The sequence below is a fragment of the Ceratotherium simum genome, chromosome 6 (genome assembly GCF_057802395.1).
Source record: "Ceratotherium simum simum isolate JZ-2026a chromosome 6, ASM5780239v1, whole genome shotgun sequence".
NCBI lineage: Eukaryota > Metazoa > Chordata > Mammalia > Perissodactyla > Rhinocerotidae > Ceratotherium > Ceratotherium simum.
The window spans coordinates 73302952-73323168 of NC_141905.1; the positions used below are offsets into that span (position 1 = coordinate 73302952).

General features: G+C 41.0%; 1 protein-coding gene across 2 annotated transcripts in view; it reads right to left on the reverse strand.

Annotated features, from left to right (window-relative positions):
• The window catches only part of ABLIM1 (actin binding LIM protein 1), a 293279-nt gene that overhangs the window by 117783 nt on the left and 155279 nt on the right, over positions 1–20217 (reverse strand). For both annotated transcript variants that reach the window (XM_087432660.1, XM_087432658.1), the window contains exons 3-4: positions 4920–5103; positions 1213–1322 (exon numbers count right to left, since the gene is read on the reverse strand). In XM_087432660.1, the coding sequence (XP_087288786.1) occupies positions 1213–1322; positions 4920–5103 (294 nt within the window). The remainder of the gene's footprint in view (positions 1–1212; positions 1323–4919; positions 5104–20217) is intronic.

Sequence of the window (20217 nt, forward strand, 5' to 3'; positions counted from 1 at the left end):
GGAGGAGGATTGGCAACAGATGTTAGCTCAGAGCCTGTCTTCCTCAGCAAAAAGAGGAGGATTGGCATGGATGTTAGCTCAGGGCTGATCTTCCTCACACATAAAAAAAGTTAACTGACCTACCCGGTGTTAATTACTAGAAGAAACAGTGCAATTGGCCATTATTTTTATTTTGGGGGAAGTTGGTTTTCTTGGGATTCCTACAGGTCGGACAAGACCTTGTCATAAGGAATCACAAATCCCACCATGTATGTATAGCTTGTTCCCTCACTGTCTTCACATCTCTCCTTAAGTGTCACCTTTTAAGAGAGGTCTCCTCTGATTGCCCCCTATAAATGCAGCCCCTTTACCCTGCTTTTTCTTCCTACTTTAATTTCTCCACATATTACATATTTTTGTGTATGCATTTATTGTCTATCTGCTCCCACTAGAAAGGAAGATTCCTGAGGATGCAGGGTTTGTTTTGTTCACACCTATATCTCCAGTGTGAACAGCAACACACATTGTAGGTGCGCTCAGCAGAGTAGCTGTTCAATGACTAAATGTCAGAAACCCTCCAGGTGAGGAGAGAATCATCAAGGGCGATAAAGAATAAAGAATTATGTAAGGGGAAGTATAAACCATCACATTAGCCCTAGGCATAGCAGGAATAGCTTTTTTTTGGTGAGGAAGATTGGCCCTGGGCTAACATCCGTGCCCATCCTCCTCCACTTTATATGTGGGACACCTGCCACAGCATGGCTTGATAAGCAGTGCATAGGTCTGTGCCCAGGATCCAAATCTGGGAACCCTGGGCCACTGAAGTGGAGCACGTGAACCTAACCACTATGCCACCAGCCCGGCCCCAGGGACAGTTTTTAATACATAGAGATCTCAATCACTTCACCACCAAATGCTCTCACATCTCAACCCCCATGACTAGAGATGGGCATTTCTAATGTAAAGTTTTGGAATTCTTTTTCCTTCATTTACTGTCAAAAGGTACAGTTTGATATCCAATTCTATTTATGTCTTTTTGAAATAAGGGAGATCCTTCTCGCTGCATGGGTTTTAGTGAAGGCTTCTCCACAGGTCACATCTTACAACTGAAAATGCCTTCGATAGGACTACTCTTGGCTCCAGCTAACAGAGTTTCTCAGAAAGGAAGGTACTTGCCTAAGCTACCTTTGAGGTACGAAGGAATTTATGTCAAGGGGTGGCTGGGGCACTTACTGCCGGAGCAGGAGGTTTCTTTAGGGCTGGACGACATCGGCTGTGCACAGAGCTGACAGAGACAGTCTCTCCCATTGAAGGTGACTCGATCTCCCGGTGGAAACGGGCGCCTGGAGACACAAAGACATCGCCCTCAAGGTTATTCCAGCTATTTTATTCCTTTTCCTTACTGCTGCTGCTGCCCTCTGGTGCCACTTCATTTCTTGGAGGGGCACCAGCCAAAATGTCTGAAACACAGTCTTAACCAAGCCAGCCAACTGGACATCATTCAAACAAATAAACATGCCTCAGTTTGAGAAGGGGGAATGCACTGCTTCCACAGGCGACCAGAGAGTAAAATGGAATGATTCACCTCTACTCATTAGTGGAGGGGTGTTCCAACAAGTTACCTAGCAGGGCACACACAGTAAAATTTTCCATTTTCCAAATGGAAAATCCTTCATGAAGAAACATTTTAAATACCATAAATTCCTATTCAAGCTTAAGGCCCCTCCCCAAGAGAACCAGTTACAGATCAAGCATTAACTTTTTCAGACTTGTTCCCTAGACCTATGTGATCATTAGGCTGAATTAGACTTTGTCCTGGACATCCGAATGGGTGAACTGAACGTTTCACAGTGCTGGAGATCCAGTCCCTTATAAACTTGGAGAAATACAATGCTGTAAACATCTGTTCAAAAGTGAGTATTAGCTGCTTCTCCGAAAGGCAATTTCCTTTCACGTTAGACATTCAATGACAGCACATTTTGCAAAAATATTCCTTCTGCATGTATGTTATCAGTTTCTTCTCCCAGTTCAGCAGGCAGATAGCTTTTTAAAAAAAAGTCATTAATTAATAGCCATATGACAGTGTCCATCCTGCTTACTTGCAACTGATCAACTTGCCAATAATCTTCATCAACACGAGTTTTCAAATGTATGATTCTGTCAACTAGGAAATAAACTCGCAAACAAAACATCCCCACACATCTGAGTCAGAGCAGTTACTTAAGAACAAATTCAAGCCTCTTGACATGATTTTACTTTCACAGCTGCTATCCCTCTTTTAAGTTGCCCTTAGGCTGCCTAACAGTTGGTAATTAACTGTAATACACACACAGGTAGTAAATTTGGACTTAACTCCACAAATATGCTTGGTGCCAGTCATCAAGGAGAGTTTTAAACTCTCACATCCCCAAATTTTAGAAGTGCTGACTTAAGGTGGTCTCCTCTCCTTTCATGGTACTGTGTTACTTTCCATTGTTCAGATAAGGCCCAGAGAGGTTAAGTGACTTGCCTGGATTGACCAGCTAGGGAAACCAGGTCACAGGCAGGTACAAGTGACATCCTCCAACTCTGAACTGCTCTATCTTTAATAATCAAAGTCACACTCTGGTGGATGCCAGTGGGCTTACTGCTTCACAAGCTGAATAAGCCCCCAATCTGCTCTGTAAGAAGGGCATCAGGGAGCTAAGGGTCCATAAACACAATAAGCACAGGTTCTTTGCCTCTGATCAGGGCCAGGACTAGGGTGAGGCCAGTGAGGCGCCTGGGGTGCAACATTTAAAGAGGCCCTAACTCTCAGGAGCTGACCCTGCACTGCAGGACCCTGAGAGTGAGTGCCCTTTAAATTGTGCACTGGAGGCACCTCACCCGCCTCACCCTAATCCAGGCCCTCCCTCTGACCTAAGCTTATATTTTTATACTTGAATCCCACACAGACCACTATGGGATAAGATGGAGTCCAGTTTTCATCACGGGGCCAGGTCTTTGAGTTTTGTTATTTTATCAATAACCCTCTTTGGTACTTTCCCCCTTCCCTATGTCCTCTACCCATATGGGTTCACTTCCTTCTGTTATTTGCATGAATGCTTGTAATAGAAAGAGAACTGGATTTAGAATCAGAAAACCCGAGTTCAAATCTTAGCCTTGTAACGTTAGTGACTGAGAAAGTCCCTTAAACTCTGAGACTCAGGGCCACTCATAAACAGGATATTAATTCTTGATTGACTTCACAGAATTGCTAAGAGGGTTAAATTAAATTCTACATGAATGCAATTTGTAAATTGTAAAGGAGGCCTCCAGTTCTGGTGGAATTTCTGTCTTCCAGCAGTAGCAGCAGCAGCTCTGTAGCAGCGATAGTGAGCACCTCTCTGCTGCTCCAATGTCCAGGGACAGGGCCAGCGCTAATAAATGTTTGTCCATTGTTACCAACTTTAAAGGATCTCTCAGGGTCAGGCCCAGGAGGGCTCTGAGAGTTTATCTGGGCCAGGGCCTTCCAACCTGGCTGAGTCACATCACACTTGCGAACCCTCCAGAAACTACTAAATCAGCATGAGAGTTTTTTGGGGGAAGGCTAGAAATGGATATTTTTAAGGAGACCCTCTCCAGGGGATTCCAGCGAGCATCCAGGTTTGGGGACTCACTCGTATCTAGTCCACAGGTTCTCATTTCACAGACGAGGCAATTGCCTTGCAAAAGTTAATTCACATCGGTCGCGAATCAGCCTGGGAAGCAGGACTAGAACTCCAGTCTCTTGAATGCCAGCCTAGGCTCTTAACTAGGCTCCAGCCTGAAAAGGGACAGGTCAAGAGGAACCTTTGCTTTTGATAAAATGTGGAAAACTTTTCAGCTCATTAATCCAGAATTTTTAAACTATTATTTTTAAAAAATGTAATTGAGAAATAGGCTAATCATAAAAGTTAATAAAATAATTTTATTATGAATATTTCACTTAAATCTTATTATGATTTATTTATGAATATTATCTTGTTAAGTAATTATATAAAATTAAATTTACCCTTCTAGAGTCTACATCTCTCTGGCCTAGAAACAGGAAATGCTGAAAAACAAAACAAAACACTTCCTCTGAACTGCACAGCACACAATCACTGCCAGTCTAAGAGGCATGGGATTGCCCAGTTAGAAGGCACCAGTAGACTAGCTGACCCTTATTTGTGAATCTCCTTGTTATAGGAATCAAACCCATCTTAGGTTCTATAATGTGTAGCCCTCAAAACACAACAATGAAAGCACGTTTTTCCACCCATACTTCACACAGTTCCTTCTAAGTGATCATTTTAATAAAGCTGGTTTGTGCAGTTAATATTTAACCATGGTGGATGACAGACGCCTAGAGCACAGGGGTTGGCAAACGTTTCCCCTGAAAGATCAGATTGTAAATATTTTTTTAGACTTTGCAGATCACAATATTTCTGCCACTGTAGCTTGAAGGCAGCCATAGACAATATATAAACAAATGGGCGTGGCTGTGTTCCAATAAAACTTTATTTACAAAAACAGATATTAGGCCTAATTTGGCTCATGGGGCAGTTTGCCCACTTTGCTATAGAGTAAATGAGACTATTCTAAACAGACAGATACACACCCCACATTCACACCTCCAAATAAGCTTTATCTTTCCAAACAGTTATGCCATTTCCTCCCAATATTTTCATTGCTCAAAATGTTTCAAGACCTAGAGATGCTTTCAGACTTGGTTTCAAGCCACTTAAAATCAGTCATATTATTTAGCAGAGGATGTCATCTATAAAGTTTCCCAACTAAATTACTTTTTTACTAAGACTGATATAATAATATTTTAAAAATCTAAGGCTGCATCAGAAAAAGAATATTTTAAGACTAAGTACAACTCAAGACAAAAGGTGGATTTCCCAAGCTTTGACAGCAAAACGCAGCCCTTCTCTGTTGGGGAAGCCATCACTTACTTGCAGATAGTACAAGCAAAGCAGTTGGGATGGTAGGTCTTGCCCAGGGCGGTCACCACCTCTCCTTCCACGAACTCCCCACAGCCGTGGCAGCGTGTCCCATACATCCTCTGGTAGTCCAGGGTGCAGAGATACTCCCCGTTCTTTATGAAGAAGCCCCCTTGTGCCAGGTCACAGCCGCACACTGTGGAAAGACAAGTTCACATCTGGTCATCATCTGCCAAGCTGCGGGGCAGCACTTGCCTTCTACTGCCTGCTGGTTACTTACTGTATGATCTCAGTGGTTTGGGGTTAGGGGAGGGGACTGGTACAAAGAGCTATTTATTGTTGGGCTTTGAATTCTCTCCTGCCTCCCTCCTCTTTCGTTTCCCTCCCTTTGGGAGCTATGCAATATCTCATACAAGTAAAATCCATTGGCTAGGTCTCAATGGCTTTTGTGGTATGTCTAAGATTCAGAGACAATCAAACAGTCTTTGATGGAAAGATACCCTTGGTTCATGCTGTCTCACATACGAACAAAGGTGTCCCTGGCAGTGTTACTAGGAAAGGTACCCACTGCTTGCCCACACAACTGCTTGGCTTGGGCCAAAATTGTTACTGAGCTGAGTAATAAATTCCCACTATACCAAAAGCAGTAGCTGAAATGTCCAATGTCTATTTTTTCACACTCTGGAAATACTTTCCCATAGCTATGAAAAATTCAGACGTTTAATTTTCTCTTTGTGCAGTAAATAGGATAAGCCAATTATTTATATATTATATGGAGAGATAAAAATAAACAGGCAAAAGAGGAAAGAAAAGGGAATGTGGCCAAGATAAAACTGTCATTCAGGACCTCAGCACATTCAAAAGAGGATGCTTTGCTGTGTCTGGCTTTTGGCGTCTCTCTCAAACTGTGCAGCTGTGAATTATGGAGATGGCACAAAGAAGCAAGTCCTGGGCTGCCAGGGACTTAGGCCTGGTCTACGTGTTCAGACAAGACCAGAGCAGGACACAGCAACTTGTCCAAAAACAAAGCTGAAGGCAGCCCCTGAGAGTAAAGATTGTCCACTGCCAAGTGACCAGGAAGCAACAGCCAAAGCCAGAAATCGCTCATCGTAACCTCCATATTCCCAAGGCTGGATGACTCGCATACAATTAAGGGCCTTAGGCAAAGAATCCAGGATTCTTCTTGATTATTCCTGCAAGCAGCTGGAATAGGCACCCAGTTGGGGGAGGGAGGAGGCGAGTTCAACCACTAAATTGCTTTCCTAAGGACCTACTAGAACTCTTCCAGGGTTTCTCTGATTAGTTCCCATGACTCATTAATGCATCTAGACGAAGTAGTGCTGAGCACAGTAAGATTCTGACTGAAGTAACCACTCCCCCACCCTCAGTTATAGGTCTTTACTAACTGCAAACTATTAAAGACGTTCAAGGTGACATAGTACCTACAAACAAGCTTCCCACTGTGGATTCATCAGTCTTTGTTTAGATCAACACTCCATGGCTATGACCTCCTTCTTTGCAATTTATAATCAGGTAACCCAAGATGATGGCCTGAGTCCATCACGTCTGAAAATGACCACCCTATAAATACCACTGTGATCGCATTACCTGGTAAACAGCTCATTCACCACCTGCTGCCTCCTCTAACCTGCCAGTGCCCCGACTGTTCTCACACCTGCTCCATCCTTACCAAATGGGTCCTTCGGGTCGAGGGAACTCAAGTATGGACCAGCCTCTCGGACTGCAAATTCCTTCAACAGCAATAAACACAATTCTGGGGGGTCACAGAACACCTTAACAAGTTTTCTTCAATATTTTCCTATGTACATATCTTATTTTCCCACGAGGCGACAAAGCACTTTACAGGCAAGAGTCCTCATCTTTACCTCTTTTGGTTCTTCTTCAGGAACCTTCAGCCATGGTATTTAAGGTAATACTGCAAACACAATTTCTGAACTAAGTTGAATCCAGCCTCAAATTTGGTGGGTTCCCCTGAATTTCACTCCTCAATGACATCAGCAGTTCTGATGACTCGGTTACTTTTCCAAACTTGGGTATTTCTCAAAGCCATGAGAAGTGACAAAATAATGCATTTGGACTACAAGTAATTCCCTTTGTTCCCTCCTCCAATCACCTGTGGTAAGTTTAAAAATTCACAGATCCTTTATAAAAAGATCTGGTGGCAATACGGTAATCTTTATGCTACTACAGATTGTTGAGACAGCTTCAAGGCTAAATGTTTTAGAAATGTTCTCAATGTTATAGAAATTCCTTGTAGTTACCTGCTTCCTTAGGGTACCTCTGTGTAGTCTTTCTAGTTCACATGTTTTTGTGAAATTGACATAGACTCTCCTTTATTAATAAAATCCTAGTTTATATGAAACTAATGTAGCCTTAACAAAATGACCTCATAACTACCGTTGAGAGATGCCAAACTACAATCGAACTGTACTCCTTTGTGACTTGATTTGGCTTAGTCCTTAAATTCAAAGCAGTGGCCCAAATTGGCTTATCAAACTGTACCATTGTTTTTGGTGGTTTATACACAAGGAAACCAGCATTTGAAGAAAGACTCACAGAGGCAGGAGTCACTGAAGGCATATACGACAAGCAGTGAGAAGGAAAGGCTATGCTGCTAATACCGAAAAGATACCTATTACATTTCCTAAGAATGGACTGGTTGTGACATAATTTCAGACTCGTTCCACTCTCGCCTCTCCAGGCGTTACTTGCTTGTTGCTCCTCCTCCTCCAACCATAACTTCTCAGTCTCTTCTGCCAGACACTTAAACGCAGGTAACTCCCATGGATGCCATCTGCTTCCTCTAGAATATAAGGCTCCCTGGGAACAGATCTCATCCATTCTCAGAGCTTCAACGATGACTTTGTGCAAAGGGTTCTCAAATCAATGTCTCTATCTGTGATGTCTTCCCCAAGCTTTAGACCCTTATTTTTAGCTGCCTACTGGGCACAAACAGACAGCATGCCTATCTCAAACTTAGCATTTTCAAAACAAACCCTAACATCTCAGCTTCTCTGCCATCCTCCCTACAACCTTCTGCTATTCTTCTACTTCTTTCAATCAAATGGCAGCACTATTGATTCTCCCACTCTTACACCAAATTTTTCACCTGGACACTAACTCCAATTCATTTTCCCAAGAAAACATTTCTTTGATCCACTTCCTCCTCTGCCTCTTGCCATCACTACTCAGATCCTGGCCTTCAGCATCACTCTCCTGTAGTAAAACAATTTTATTTTAACAGTCTTTGTACTGGCCCCCCCCAAAAAAAAAAACCTGGAAACAACTCGAATTTCCATCAGTAGAGCAATAGTTTAATAAATTACAGTATGTCCAGTCTATGGAGCTGGTATTAAAAAGAAGAGATTAGATCAATAGCTACAACCCAGAGTCCTGTCCATGATATAGCATTAAGAGAAAAGAACAAATGTCACAGAATAAAGAATTTTAATAATCCCATTTAAAAAAGGCTCCTTATGTTTTTATGAACAAGGAAAAGTGAGTCATCACAAACATAAGGTTATTAAATTGATTATCTCAGCAGGATGAAGAATTATTAACTTTTTCTTCACATACCTATGTGTCAGCTCACTTTCAAAAAACTAACTGTGGTAAAATACACATAACATTTACCATCATAACCATTTTTAAGTGTACAGTTCAGTGACATTATGTACATTCACACTGTTGTGCAACCATCACCCCCATCCATCCACAGAACATTTTTCATCTTGCAAAACTGAAACTCTGTACCCATTAAACAATAACTCCCCATTCTCCCTCCCCCAGCCCCTGAAACCACCATTCTACTTTCTGTCTCTATGAATTCGATTACTCTAGGTACCTCATATAAGTGGAAGCTCACTTTAATATTAAGATGTTAATAAAAATTATCCAAAACTTGGAAATAAGGTAAGAGAGAGAAGCATATTCTTCCAATGTCATATTGGAGTATTAACAGCTCACACAAGGATTATTTCATTATCCAGGGCACTGGATCTGTGTTTGAGAAGCTCTTTACTATTGATTAAAGGCCTAGACTTTGAAAGTAATGGTAATTTGTAGATTCTTATCCAGTAGAGATGCATAGGATTTCCATCCAGTTTTATTGTCCTGTTGGACTGCTAATCAGTTTATACCTACCCCTGGCATCTTATCCTGACATTCCTTCTTGAATGCCGTTATAACCCATCCCCTTGGTTCTCCTTTGAACCAGCTTTACCATCCTTCTGGCTCCCTCATTAATGAGTTGAATAAATCTTTGATATGTGCTCATTCTATATTCGTATCAGTGTCATATATTTAACTTTTTGAAAATTACACTTTGACGAAGGGGTCACTCTTTTTAACCAAAAATATCTAAAGATGAACATTTAAAATTTTGAAAAAGCTTTGGTCTGTTTTATATTAACAGCTTAGCAAACACTTTTAAATGATGGCAGAAAGCAAAAACTTCACATCCAAATGATCACAAAATCTCAATTAGTAAGGTCCAGCTTCAGTAGGATATATTTAGATTTTTAACTCTGAGTACTCCATTTGTCTTGGCTTTAATTGAAAGGTAACATATGCCCAGGGAAAAGCACAGATTCCTTTCATAAAAAAACAGAGCTGCCAGGGAAAGAGATTAATCGCTTTCTTCTTGATGCTCAATTATTTACAACATGCCCCACTCAAGGCCCCACTGAATCTTGCCTGCTTTGCTATCACTGAGGCATGCCCAGAAACAGCCATACATCTTGTTGATGTTATGCTCTTGAATTCATTCTCTGCAAACTACTGAATACCATTAACTGGTGAAGTAGGAGTATGAACATCCAAGCAATTTCATGTACAAGTTGTGCAATTAGTAACAGACCCATTTTAAAATCGTAACTCTTTAAAAAAAAAATTAACTTGTTGTAAAAATACCACACAGCAGGAGAGGAACAAAATATGGAGGTGTCAAATAAGGGTGGAAACAGAACAGTATTTTAGTGGCATGAACAAGGCTGCTGTAGCAACTATTTCCTCAACCTTCTAAAAATAGCAGTTACATTTTATGTTGCAACAAATTCATTTCAGGGACATTTCATCTGCCTGTCAAGTAATTCATACTGCCAAAAATTTAGAAGAATAGGTAGTACTTAAAACTCTGCCGAAAGGTGGGGTTGCAGGTAAAACACAAAAGATGTTTTCTTCATCTGTATCAGTAAACTGAACAACTCCGACGGGCCTCTGCTCTCATTTGTATTTTAATCAATTCATGCCAGCAAGAGAGGGAGGGATGTTAAGCAAACATGATTAATGTTTTCAATTTAGTTTTGAGCAACACACGAATTTTAATTGGGGGGCCGGGAGCCCATGTGAACTTGCTCCAGTGAAGGCGAGGCCCCACACGGCTGGCACCTGGGTTATATCCCCTCATTACTGGTGATAAGGGCCATGTGCTCTACAATTGCTGCTTTACCTTTAGCCAGGTCAAGACCCTGTTCTACCCCGCCTGGGCCAGCGCCATCTCTGCCTCCTCGCAGGCCGCCATGTGCTGGAGCTGGGGGTGGGATACACACGGGCTATGGAAGTCTCAGACACTCCACTGGCAGATTAGTGCCGTGACTACCAAATACTTCCCTCTTCTTCCTCCATCCTCAACTCCAACTAAATTTTAAAAGAATTTTATTTTATCCAAGATGTTATTCTATTCATTTCCTCAAACCCTCTCTTCATAGAAAATACAAAGGTAGACTTTGACATAGCATCTTCCCAAACCACCCCAAATTCCATTACAGTGTGGGGTCTCATTGAATCACTTTTTGCTCTGAAACCCAGAGCAGTGTGTTTGCAAGTGCCACACACTCTAGCTCAAAAATGCTATACGCTGTAGCTTAGAGCTCAAAATAGCTGAACAGGGACTCATAATCAATACTGTGAGGGGGCAGCTTTCCATCGGAAATAACTATTTGCTAATGTGTTACTCTGTAAGCAAATACTGTGCCTCAAAAAACATTTAAATAGTTTTTCACATTAACTTCTAAATGCACATCAAAATCAATGATCATTTCTGGGAAAAAAGATAGTTAGTCCAACCAGATGGCAAAATGGGCCCCCAAAACAAGGCATTTGAGGGTTGTATTTAATTCAGAGTTTAAATTTATATTAAGTAAAGCATCTTAGTTGGAAAGAAATCATTTTAGAACCTATTTTATTAATAAAATCTTTGACTAGTTTGTTTTTAAGACTTGTTGTGGAACTTCATGTACAAACAATACTAATTATAACCAGCTCAAATAACAAAGATATTACTCAGAATAATATCTCTCACTCAATGTACCACTTTGTTTTGTTTTATTTTTGCCTTCTAAGATTTGGCTGATATCACAAAAACAAGTATTAAAGTCTTCCATGATAGCACAGATTACTTTAGTAATCAGAAACATCAGGCACAAGGGCTGGAAACGTGCACAAGGAAGAAATGAAAGGCTGGCCATGATTAATAGGGCCTTGCCTACCCCAGGTAAGCCTATCTCAAACTAGGGCACACGTTTGAATTTTGGGCCCACAGGTAAACTTTATTAGGTCTATATTCTCTCCTCTTCCTTTATCTTTTTCAGTCCCCAGAAAGAGCTGGGTCATGTATCTTTGCATTTTATGAACTTTGCACCAAGGAGACAGCCTCGGTGAGAGTTATACGTTGTGTCTATAAGCCAACTCTAGAGAAAACAGATAAAAACACAGAGGCTTTGCTGTGTTTGCCAGCAACCACAAAAAGCAGTTAGCATGGGGTTTATTAACCCTCCCAGAGGGCTCTTTTTCTCTAGTTTCTCCCCTGCCCAACTTACCCTGTACATTTCCTCCAAATTAATACGGTAAGAGACTGCTTTTATCAAGTGGTTCTCCCGCTCTGCTCTGTCAAATGCTCTGACCTTGCAAATAAGGTCACCACATCTACCAAACCTCCACCTCACTCTCCCTGAACACTGGCCCTTTGCTCCAGTCAATCCGGCCCTCCCTCTCCCTGCCTGACGGACACCGGCTCTCACCTTCCTTGGACGCCAACCCCACCCAGCCTCCTTGGCTCCACTCGGGTTCAACCTCCTGATGAAGCTGACAGCCTCCTCCAGTCCCCTCTGGCTCCCTTTCCTCGGGCTCAGAATAACTAACAACACTGGACTCCTATCTAATATACGTTGTCTTGTACCTCATACGTTACCTTGAACTGCTGTGCCTTTCTCCTTTATCTCAACTGCAAGCTTACTGAAGGCAAAGACCACTTCTCCTGCTATTTTATCTCTTCCACAACACTTAAAGGGACGGCAAATTACTGCCCCTTTTCCCCTTTCATAATGCTTTAAACCAGGCTGGTGTCTGGACAGTGCGGGCAGAGCCAAGTTCCTTTGGCATAGCATAAGGAAAGGGCCGTTAGGCATGACCTTGAGCCAGTAATCCTGTCTTTGCTTCGAAAGTAGCTAATTGGCATCAAGATAGTGGTGCTAAGGTAGTAACTCCACCCCCTCCCAACTTCTGGAGTCTTTTAAGGCTCTGAACTTCCTTAACAACTAAAATTGACTGCAACTCAACAACTCAGACTATTTCAACTCACATGTGCTACGTATAGGGTCAGACTACGCTCTACTTTGTGATTAACAATACCAAGAAGGCCCTGATTACAGAGAATAAGACTGCGACTGGTTAAGCACTCTGTGATTTAAGGTCAAGAGAAGAAACTAGAATGGGATCACAGGGCAGCAACAAGAATAATTAAAGGGCTGGGAGAGAACACTTAAGAAAAAAAAAAAGTAGATGAAATTGGGATTAGACCAAAGAAAAAGAAGTCGGGGTAATAATGGTCTTTAGGGGTACAGTGAGTTATTTTAAGGAAATCAATAATCACCTCTTTTCCATCTAAGGAGGAATGGGGAAAAGTTTGTTTTACATGTACCAAGAGGTGTAGGTTAGATGGGCTTGCAGCTATAACCATAGAGGTGATTACAAATGAGAACAGGCTCCTAAAGGAGGCTATACCATATCTATGGTTAGGAAATATTTATGATAGAATAAATGGCTTTTCTATCCAGGATAGCAAACACATTTATTCTTTTGGATATGGACACTGTGATAATGTTCCTTTCCTGACCTCTATGTTTAGGTCAAATCACAGGGATTATGTCATAATGAAAAGAATATCAAATTCACCATTTTACCATTTTCTAAAGTTCCATTTTAGAAACACGATATAAACATAGTTCTTATAGCATATAAATTAGATATTATAATTTTACTTAAAAAACTATCTAAACACAAAAAACCCTTAATCTGTATATTCGACTCCTCAATTTTCATCCATTTTACTCTATAAAAATTATTGCATTTTATAAATGCACTTATTCTACACGGAATGATCCTGACCTGGTAAATATCTTACAAACCCTAAGATGGCAAAATGGAAAGTCCTATCGGAGATGGGACATTTTCCCCAAGACCCTTCACAGACCCCAATCTTTAAAGACTAATTCTTGAAAAATACATTCCAATTCATTGACATTAGTAGAAGTTGTAGCCTGAATTTTCTAAGTTTTAGATAAACATTTAAAAATAATTTTGAATGTTACCTCAATAAAAAAAAAAAGAATGGAAAAAAATAATTTTGATGTTCATGGGCTCTCTTGATGGATTGAAAATTACAGAGGCCAAGAGATTTTTAAAAGCTATCAAAAGGTAGGATTTTCCACATCCTCTAACACATAGTGAAGACTCACATTGCTAAGTGGAAACAGTCTATTAAAACATAATTCTATATGAGGATTTCTGCCAATGCTACCTTGAGAGAAGAGTTTACATGATCTGATTTTTAAAAATTTTCCCCAGACACCCAATATTCAGAAGTCTATTTAAAACTATGTGGCTATAAATAACATATAACACTAGTTCCATTTTTGAAAAGGAATAAAGTTACTATAATTAATGTTTAAAATGACATCTTGCAAATGACAATAGGAACATCATGGTTCCATTTATTTCTGGTAGAAAGTTGCTTGCCCAAGTGAAGGCCAATATGTCAACTCTAACCACATGCCTGTCTTCACCACCCACTGCCTTGAAGAAGGCAGCCCCTACCCGTGACCATACCTAGCATGCTCCCCCTTTCTAGTCCCGGAAAGGTTAAGTTTTCTGGAGCATCCGTGCTTTATCATATCTTGTCCTCTCCTTGACAATATCCCCAGACCACTGAGCTCTAGGTGATCTCTTGCAGCCTCTGACTCACCACACCTGGACCACTTGCCTACACCTGTCCTGCTACCTGCCAGGTTCCACTTGTAAGCACCTTGCTTCCCACCAGATCACAGGTTCTTCAGGGGTAGGTACCATGTCATATGTAACTTCTAACCCTCCACAGCCTAGCACGGTGAATGGACAGATGATAAATGCTCTATAAACATTTCACATGGTAAAGACTTGAAGACCATCACGTGTCGATATTCCCAGGTTGATTTATGCAAAAATTAAGTGACTTTTAGTAAGAAAAGAATGCAAATCTGCTCTTTGGAAGAATGAAGTCCATTTAGTCCTTTCATTACAAGGAGGAATTAAGTGGTTGCTGTATTTTCATCCTTTATATGTCAGCTCAAACTTCTCTTCCTGGAGAGGTGGGGGTGGGGTGGGGAGTCTTTTCGGATCATCTGCCCATCCCCTCATCCCAAATACACCTGTTGCAAGCTCACATTCTCATTCATGCAGCTTTTTATTTTCCCTTTATTGCACTGATCACAGTTGGTAAAGCACATTTGTATGATTATTTAAGTGTCTGATCAATATCCTGTCTTAGTCCATTCAGGCTGCTATAACAAAATACCATAGATTGGGTTGCTTATAAACAACAGAAATTTACTCCTCATAGTTCCGGAGGCTGGGAAGTCCAAGACCAAAGTGCCGGCAGATTCAGTGTCTGGCGAGGACCTGCTTCTTGGCTCATCGATGGCCATCTTCTTCCTGGGTCCTCACATGGCAGACAGGGCAAGGGAGCTCTTTGGGACCTCTTTTATAAGGGCTCTAATTCCATTCATGAGGGTTCTACTCTCATGACCTAATCACCCCAGAGGCCCCACCTACAAATACCATCACACTGGGGACTGGGTTTCAACATATGAATTTAGGGGGCGGGAACTCCAACATTCAGTCTGTGGCATATCCTTATGAAGGCAGAGATCACGTGTAACATACGTATAACTTGATCATGTGTAACTTATTTTTGAGTGTTTTGGCACTCAAAAAATATTTGTTGAATGAACAAATATTACTGTTTACATTCAGAATTTATAGTATGCTTTACAGGTTAGCCAGAGTTTTCATCATTAATAGTCATTTGATTTTGGTTTTCAGCTTTGAACCTATGAGTGCAGAGAAATTGTATAACAGGGAGTTTTATAGCCTCTCTTCTTTGCCCCTATTTAGAATTCATAGGACATATTTGGATATCGTGCCTTTTTCCATCTCCATATTACTAGTCAGGTATGTTTAGGGCATATGTTTTTATACCTACTCTTTAGCTGAGCATTTTATAACTAAATTCTACATTTAATGAACCTGTTCTAAAGAAAAGCCCAATTCCTGGGAATTTCATAGGCCACAGGGAATATGACCAGAGAATCCTTATCTAGATGGTCCTGAACAGGCTACTAAAATAGTTTTTCCCTTATTCTTTTCATGGACCTCATTTCCCCCCCCATCACCCCACTACCAATTTAAGCCCGCCATCAAGATCTGTGTTTCCCAAACTTTCCCAGTTTCACTCATGTACCACCTTCACTATTTTTTGTCATGGTTTTTGATCTATTCTATTTCCTTAATGTCTTTAAAAAAATCAGCTCTTTTATTTTTTTTATTTTTTGTGAGGAAGATCAGCCCTGAGCTAACATCCATGCCAATCCTCCTCTTTTTGCTGGGGAAGACTGGCCCTGAGCTAACATCCGTCCCTATCTTCCTCCACTTTATGTGGGACACCGCCACAGCATGGCCTGACAAGCGGTGCGTCGGTGCGCGCCCGGGATCCGAACCCGGGCCGCCAGCAGCGGAGTGTGCGTACTTAACTGCTACGCCACAGGGCCGGCCCCACAGCTCACTTTTATTAAATACAATTATTTTAAAAGGACAATTATTTTAAAAAGTACAATTATTTTAAAAGCCAGCCCTGGTGGTCCAGTGATGAAGATTTGGCGCTCTCATTGATGCGGCCTGTGTTTGTTTCCCATCAGGGAACCACACCACCCATCTGTCAGTTGTCATACTGTGGCAGCTGCACGTTGCTGTGATGCTGAAGGCTGTGCCACCATATTTCAAATACCAGGAGGGTCACCCATGGTGGACAGGTTTCAGCGGAGTTTCCAGACTAAGACTAGGAAGGAGGACCTGGCCACCCGCTTCCAAAAAATTGGCCGTGAAAACCCTGTGAATAGCAGCGGAGCATTGTCTGACACAGTGCCAGAAGGCGAGAGGATGGTGCAAAAAGATCAGGCAGGGCTCCGCTCTGCTGCACACAGTGCTGCTGGGAGTCAGAATCGACTCCGTGGCACTAACAACAAATTTTAGAAGGCAAATGCATACCACTAACGTAAATCAAAACCTCTAATGTCACTTCCTCTATACATAAAGAATCTGTAGAAATAAATACGAAATAGTGAGTTCAATTTGAGCTTTGATACCGTTGCCTGATCAGAGACCTGGGCCTGAAAGCTGTTCTCTCTTTGTTATAAAGACTTTCTGCTTCATGAAATTAGGAGGAGTGAAAACAGAATTGAAGAGAGAATATTTTTTCACTATGAGAAATGCTGTGTCTGGGAACACAAAAAACAATTTCCTCCTTCCCAAGCTTGAAAAGACATTGAATGAAATCAAGTCTGAGCAACCTGGATTTAATAATTTGGACATAATGATCTATAATTAGTACATCACTCAATGATAAACATCCCCTTCATTCATTTAACAAATACTATTGAGTGCCTACTGTAAGCTAGACTTTTTTCTAAGGACTGCTTATACCAATCTCCTGTGCTATTGGTGCCTACATTCTAGTGGAGGAGACAGGCAATAAACAAACAATCCATACATAACTTAAATTGTATATAAATACATATACACACAGACAGATACACATATATACATCTGTGCATATCAGATGGTGTCAAGGATGAACTCATTGACAAGTGACATTTGAGAAGAAACCCAAAGAAAGCAAAGGAAGGCACCAGGCACATGTCTGGGCAAAAGCTTGTCAGGCAAAAGGAATAGTAAGTACAAAGGTCCTGAGGCTGTTCAGTTCTTGGTTCGTGTAACAATGCTCGGGCAGACCAGTGTAGCTCAGCAGAGTGAGCCAGGGTGAAAATGGTGGGAGATGAGGTCAGAGAGTAACAGTAGGGAGGGGGCTTGAAGGCTAAATTAAGGTCTTTGGATTTCATTCTGAAAGATAAGGCAATTCTTTGGAAAGGTGACAGGATCTGACTTTTTTTTTTTAAGGATCACCTTGGCTAAACTTTAAGGGGAGGCAAGGGCAGACACAGGGAGACGTGATAAAATTATTAATCTAGGCAAGACACGATGGTGGCTTGGAACAGGGTGTTACCTTTGGGATAGTGATGAATGGTTAGATTTTGTACATACTATGCAGATAGGGTTGGCAGGATCTGTTGGTGGATTACTTGTGGCATGTGCGAGAAAAAGAAAAGTTAAGAATAACTCCAAGGCTTTTAGCCTGAGCAACTGGGAGGAAGGTCTTGATAAATGCTGACATTAAAAGACTGGAGAAGAAGAAGGTTAGGGGTGGGGATGGTGCTAGTTATCGGGCAGTTTGGTTTGAGAGGCCTACTGGAGATGCTGAGAAGGCCTTTGAAGACACCAGTCTGGAAGGCACGGGACAGGTATAGAGTTGGTAATTGTCAGGGGATGGATGGTACTTAAACCACAAGACTGAAGGAGGTGACTAGGAAGTAGACATGGAGACGAGGTCTGAGCACGGGGCACTCCAAGGGTTCAGGGTCAGGAGACGAAAAGAACCAGCAATACGACTGGTTCAATGCTTGCTTTCAAAATTCTCGAGGAAAATTTCAGCTTTCCTCCCCCTTCTACAGTATAAACACTCCCATAACCTTTGTTGTACAAATCATTTTCTTAGAAAATGTGTTTTTCCTTGATCAAGTTGGGTGAACTTCAGCATACTCTTTCTCAAGAAATAAGCTTTCACAGACATGAACTTTGAGTTTTCAAGCACCGTAAAGAAACTGAGATTTTACTTGTAAGCTAACAAGTTAGCCTGTCCTAGTTTTACGGATGCTGGCAAAAGACACGAAACTTCTGGATCAGAAGTGAAAGACTTTATTACTCACAGCAGGTGGCATGAGCTTCATATTTGTTACTGGTTCCTCAAGCCCCCCAAGGCCCCCAGAGGCAAGAGAAATAGGGCAGGCTGGATGCTGCATGTGCAGAGGGTTTGTGTCACAGCTGAAGACCCCCGAGCTTAGGAAACTCCAATCTTTTATAATGAGCTATAAGCAAACCTGTCCAACCTTTGCTCCAGAGACAGGTATTATCTCTATAACTAGACAGCAAACAACTCTGCTCCCTACTCAAGAGGGAAACACTATTTCTATTTTCCAAGGCTGTTCACTATACAAACATCCTCGAAAAGACCATTCAGAACAAAAAGTTGCCAGGCTCTGCTCACAAGAAACCCATGGATAATTATCTCCCCATATGGGTCCAAATTGTTAAGCAGTACACTTTGGAGAATTTATGAGCCCTAATCCTGTTCCAGTTTGGAACAGTTTGGAATTCAAAACCTTAACTATTTAAAAAAAATCTAAATTATATTTGACTAGGTAACACTTTAACATGCTACAAAATTCAAATGATAAAATACTCAGGATTATCCTTTTATAAACAAAAGATGGCATGAAAGTGGTTTCTCATTTGCTGTGAGAAGGGAGCACATTTGTATCAGACTTATTTTTCTTGCATCCTGATTAATTCTGCCTTTTGATCAACTTCCTAATGACTAAGATTCTCTAAATAGTTATTAAAAGCCTCAGCTCAGCTCTCAGGGGATATATAAACTGCTTCCATTTTACTGGATTTTTATCAATTTTCCACTTGAGACCAAAAATAACCCATAGCCAGTCTGTCTATGCAAGCCCAGATGAGAAAGCTAAGGGTCTAAACCAACATGAAAAAACCAAGCAGCAGTGACATCTTCACCAAGAAGAGCTGTCTCAGAGGACCCTTTGGCACAAGTTCTCCTATCTGCTCTATCTGCCAGGCAGACACGTAGCTCTGTAATCAATGACCAATAGCTTTCCTTATACTCTTTCTTTTCAGAAGACAATGTTACTGTCTAGTAACCATTTGAGGACATATATCATTGTAAGCACTTGAAAAATCTTGTTGACTAGCTACACCATTAGAAACATTTACTGATATTCAAGTTCCAAAGCAATATATGGTTATTGTTCATTCATTCATTCATTCACTCACCTTACTGAGCACCTACCATGTCGGGCATTGTTCTAGGCACTGGGTATACAGTAGTGAACAAAAGATACCAAAATCTCCACCCTCAAGGAGCTTACTCTCTAGTACGGGGTGAAGATAAATGAATAAAAAATATGTTAAATAATGATAAATGCTAAGGAAAAAAGATAAAGCAGGAAGAGATGTGAGATGGGAAGTAGTTGAAATCTTACACAAGACAGTCCAAGAAAGGCTCACTGAAAACAGAAAATTTGGCTAGAACCAGCCCTGATGGCCTAGTGGTTCAAGTTCAGCGCGCTCCGCTTTGGTGGCCCAGGTTTGGTTCCCAGGTGTGGAACCACACCACTTGTCTGTCAGGAGCCATGCTGTGGTGGTGGCTCACACGGAAACTAGAAAGACAACCAGAATCTACAACTATGTACTGGGGCTCTGGGGAGGGGGAAAAAAAAAAAAAGAGAAAGATTGGCAACAGATGTTAGCTCAGAGTGAATCTTTCCCAGCAAAAAAAAAAGAAAGAAAGAAATGATAAGATCCTTTACAAAAAAGAAAATTTTGTTAGACAGCCCCTCTTGATCCTCTAGTCCCTGGTCCTTTCTAAATGCTCTAGAAGTTTCTGGCAGAAAGATCTAGGGCATTATCCAAAAAAAATGCTCAATATAAACAATAATAATTATAATGAACAATATAATGTATCAATATGATGAACTATATATATAAAATTAAATTAAATTAAATATAAATTAAATATGAAATATATAATATTTAAATAGGGTTCTTATTCTGTCATAGAGCATGT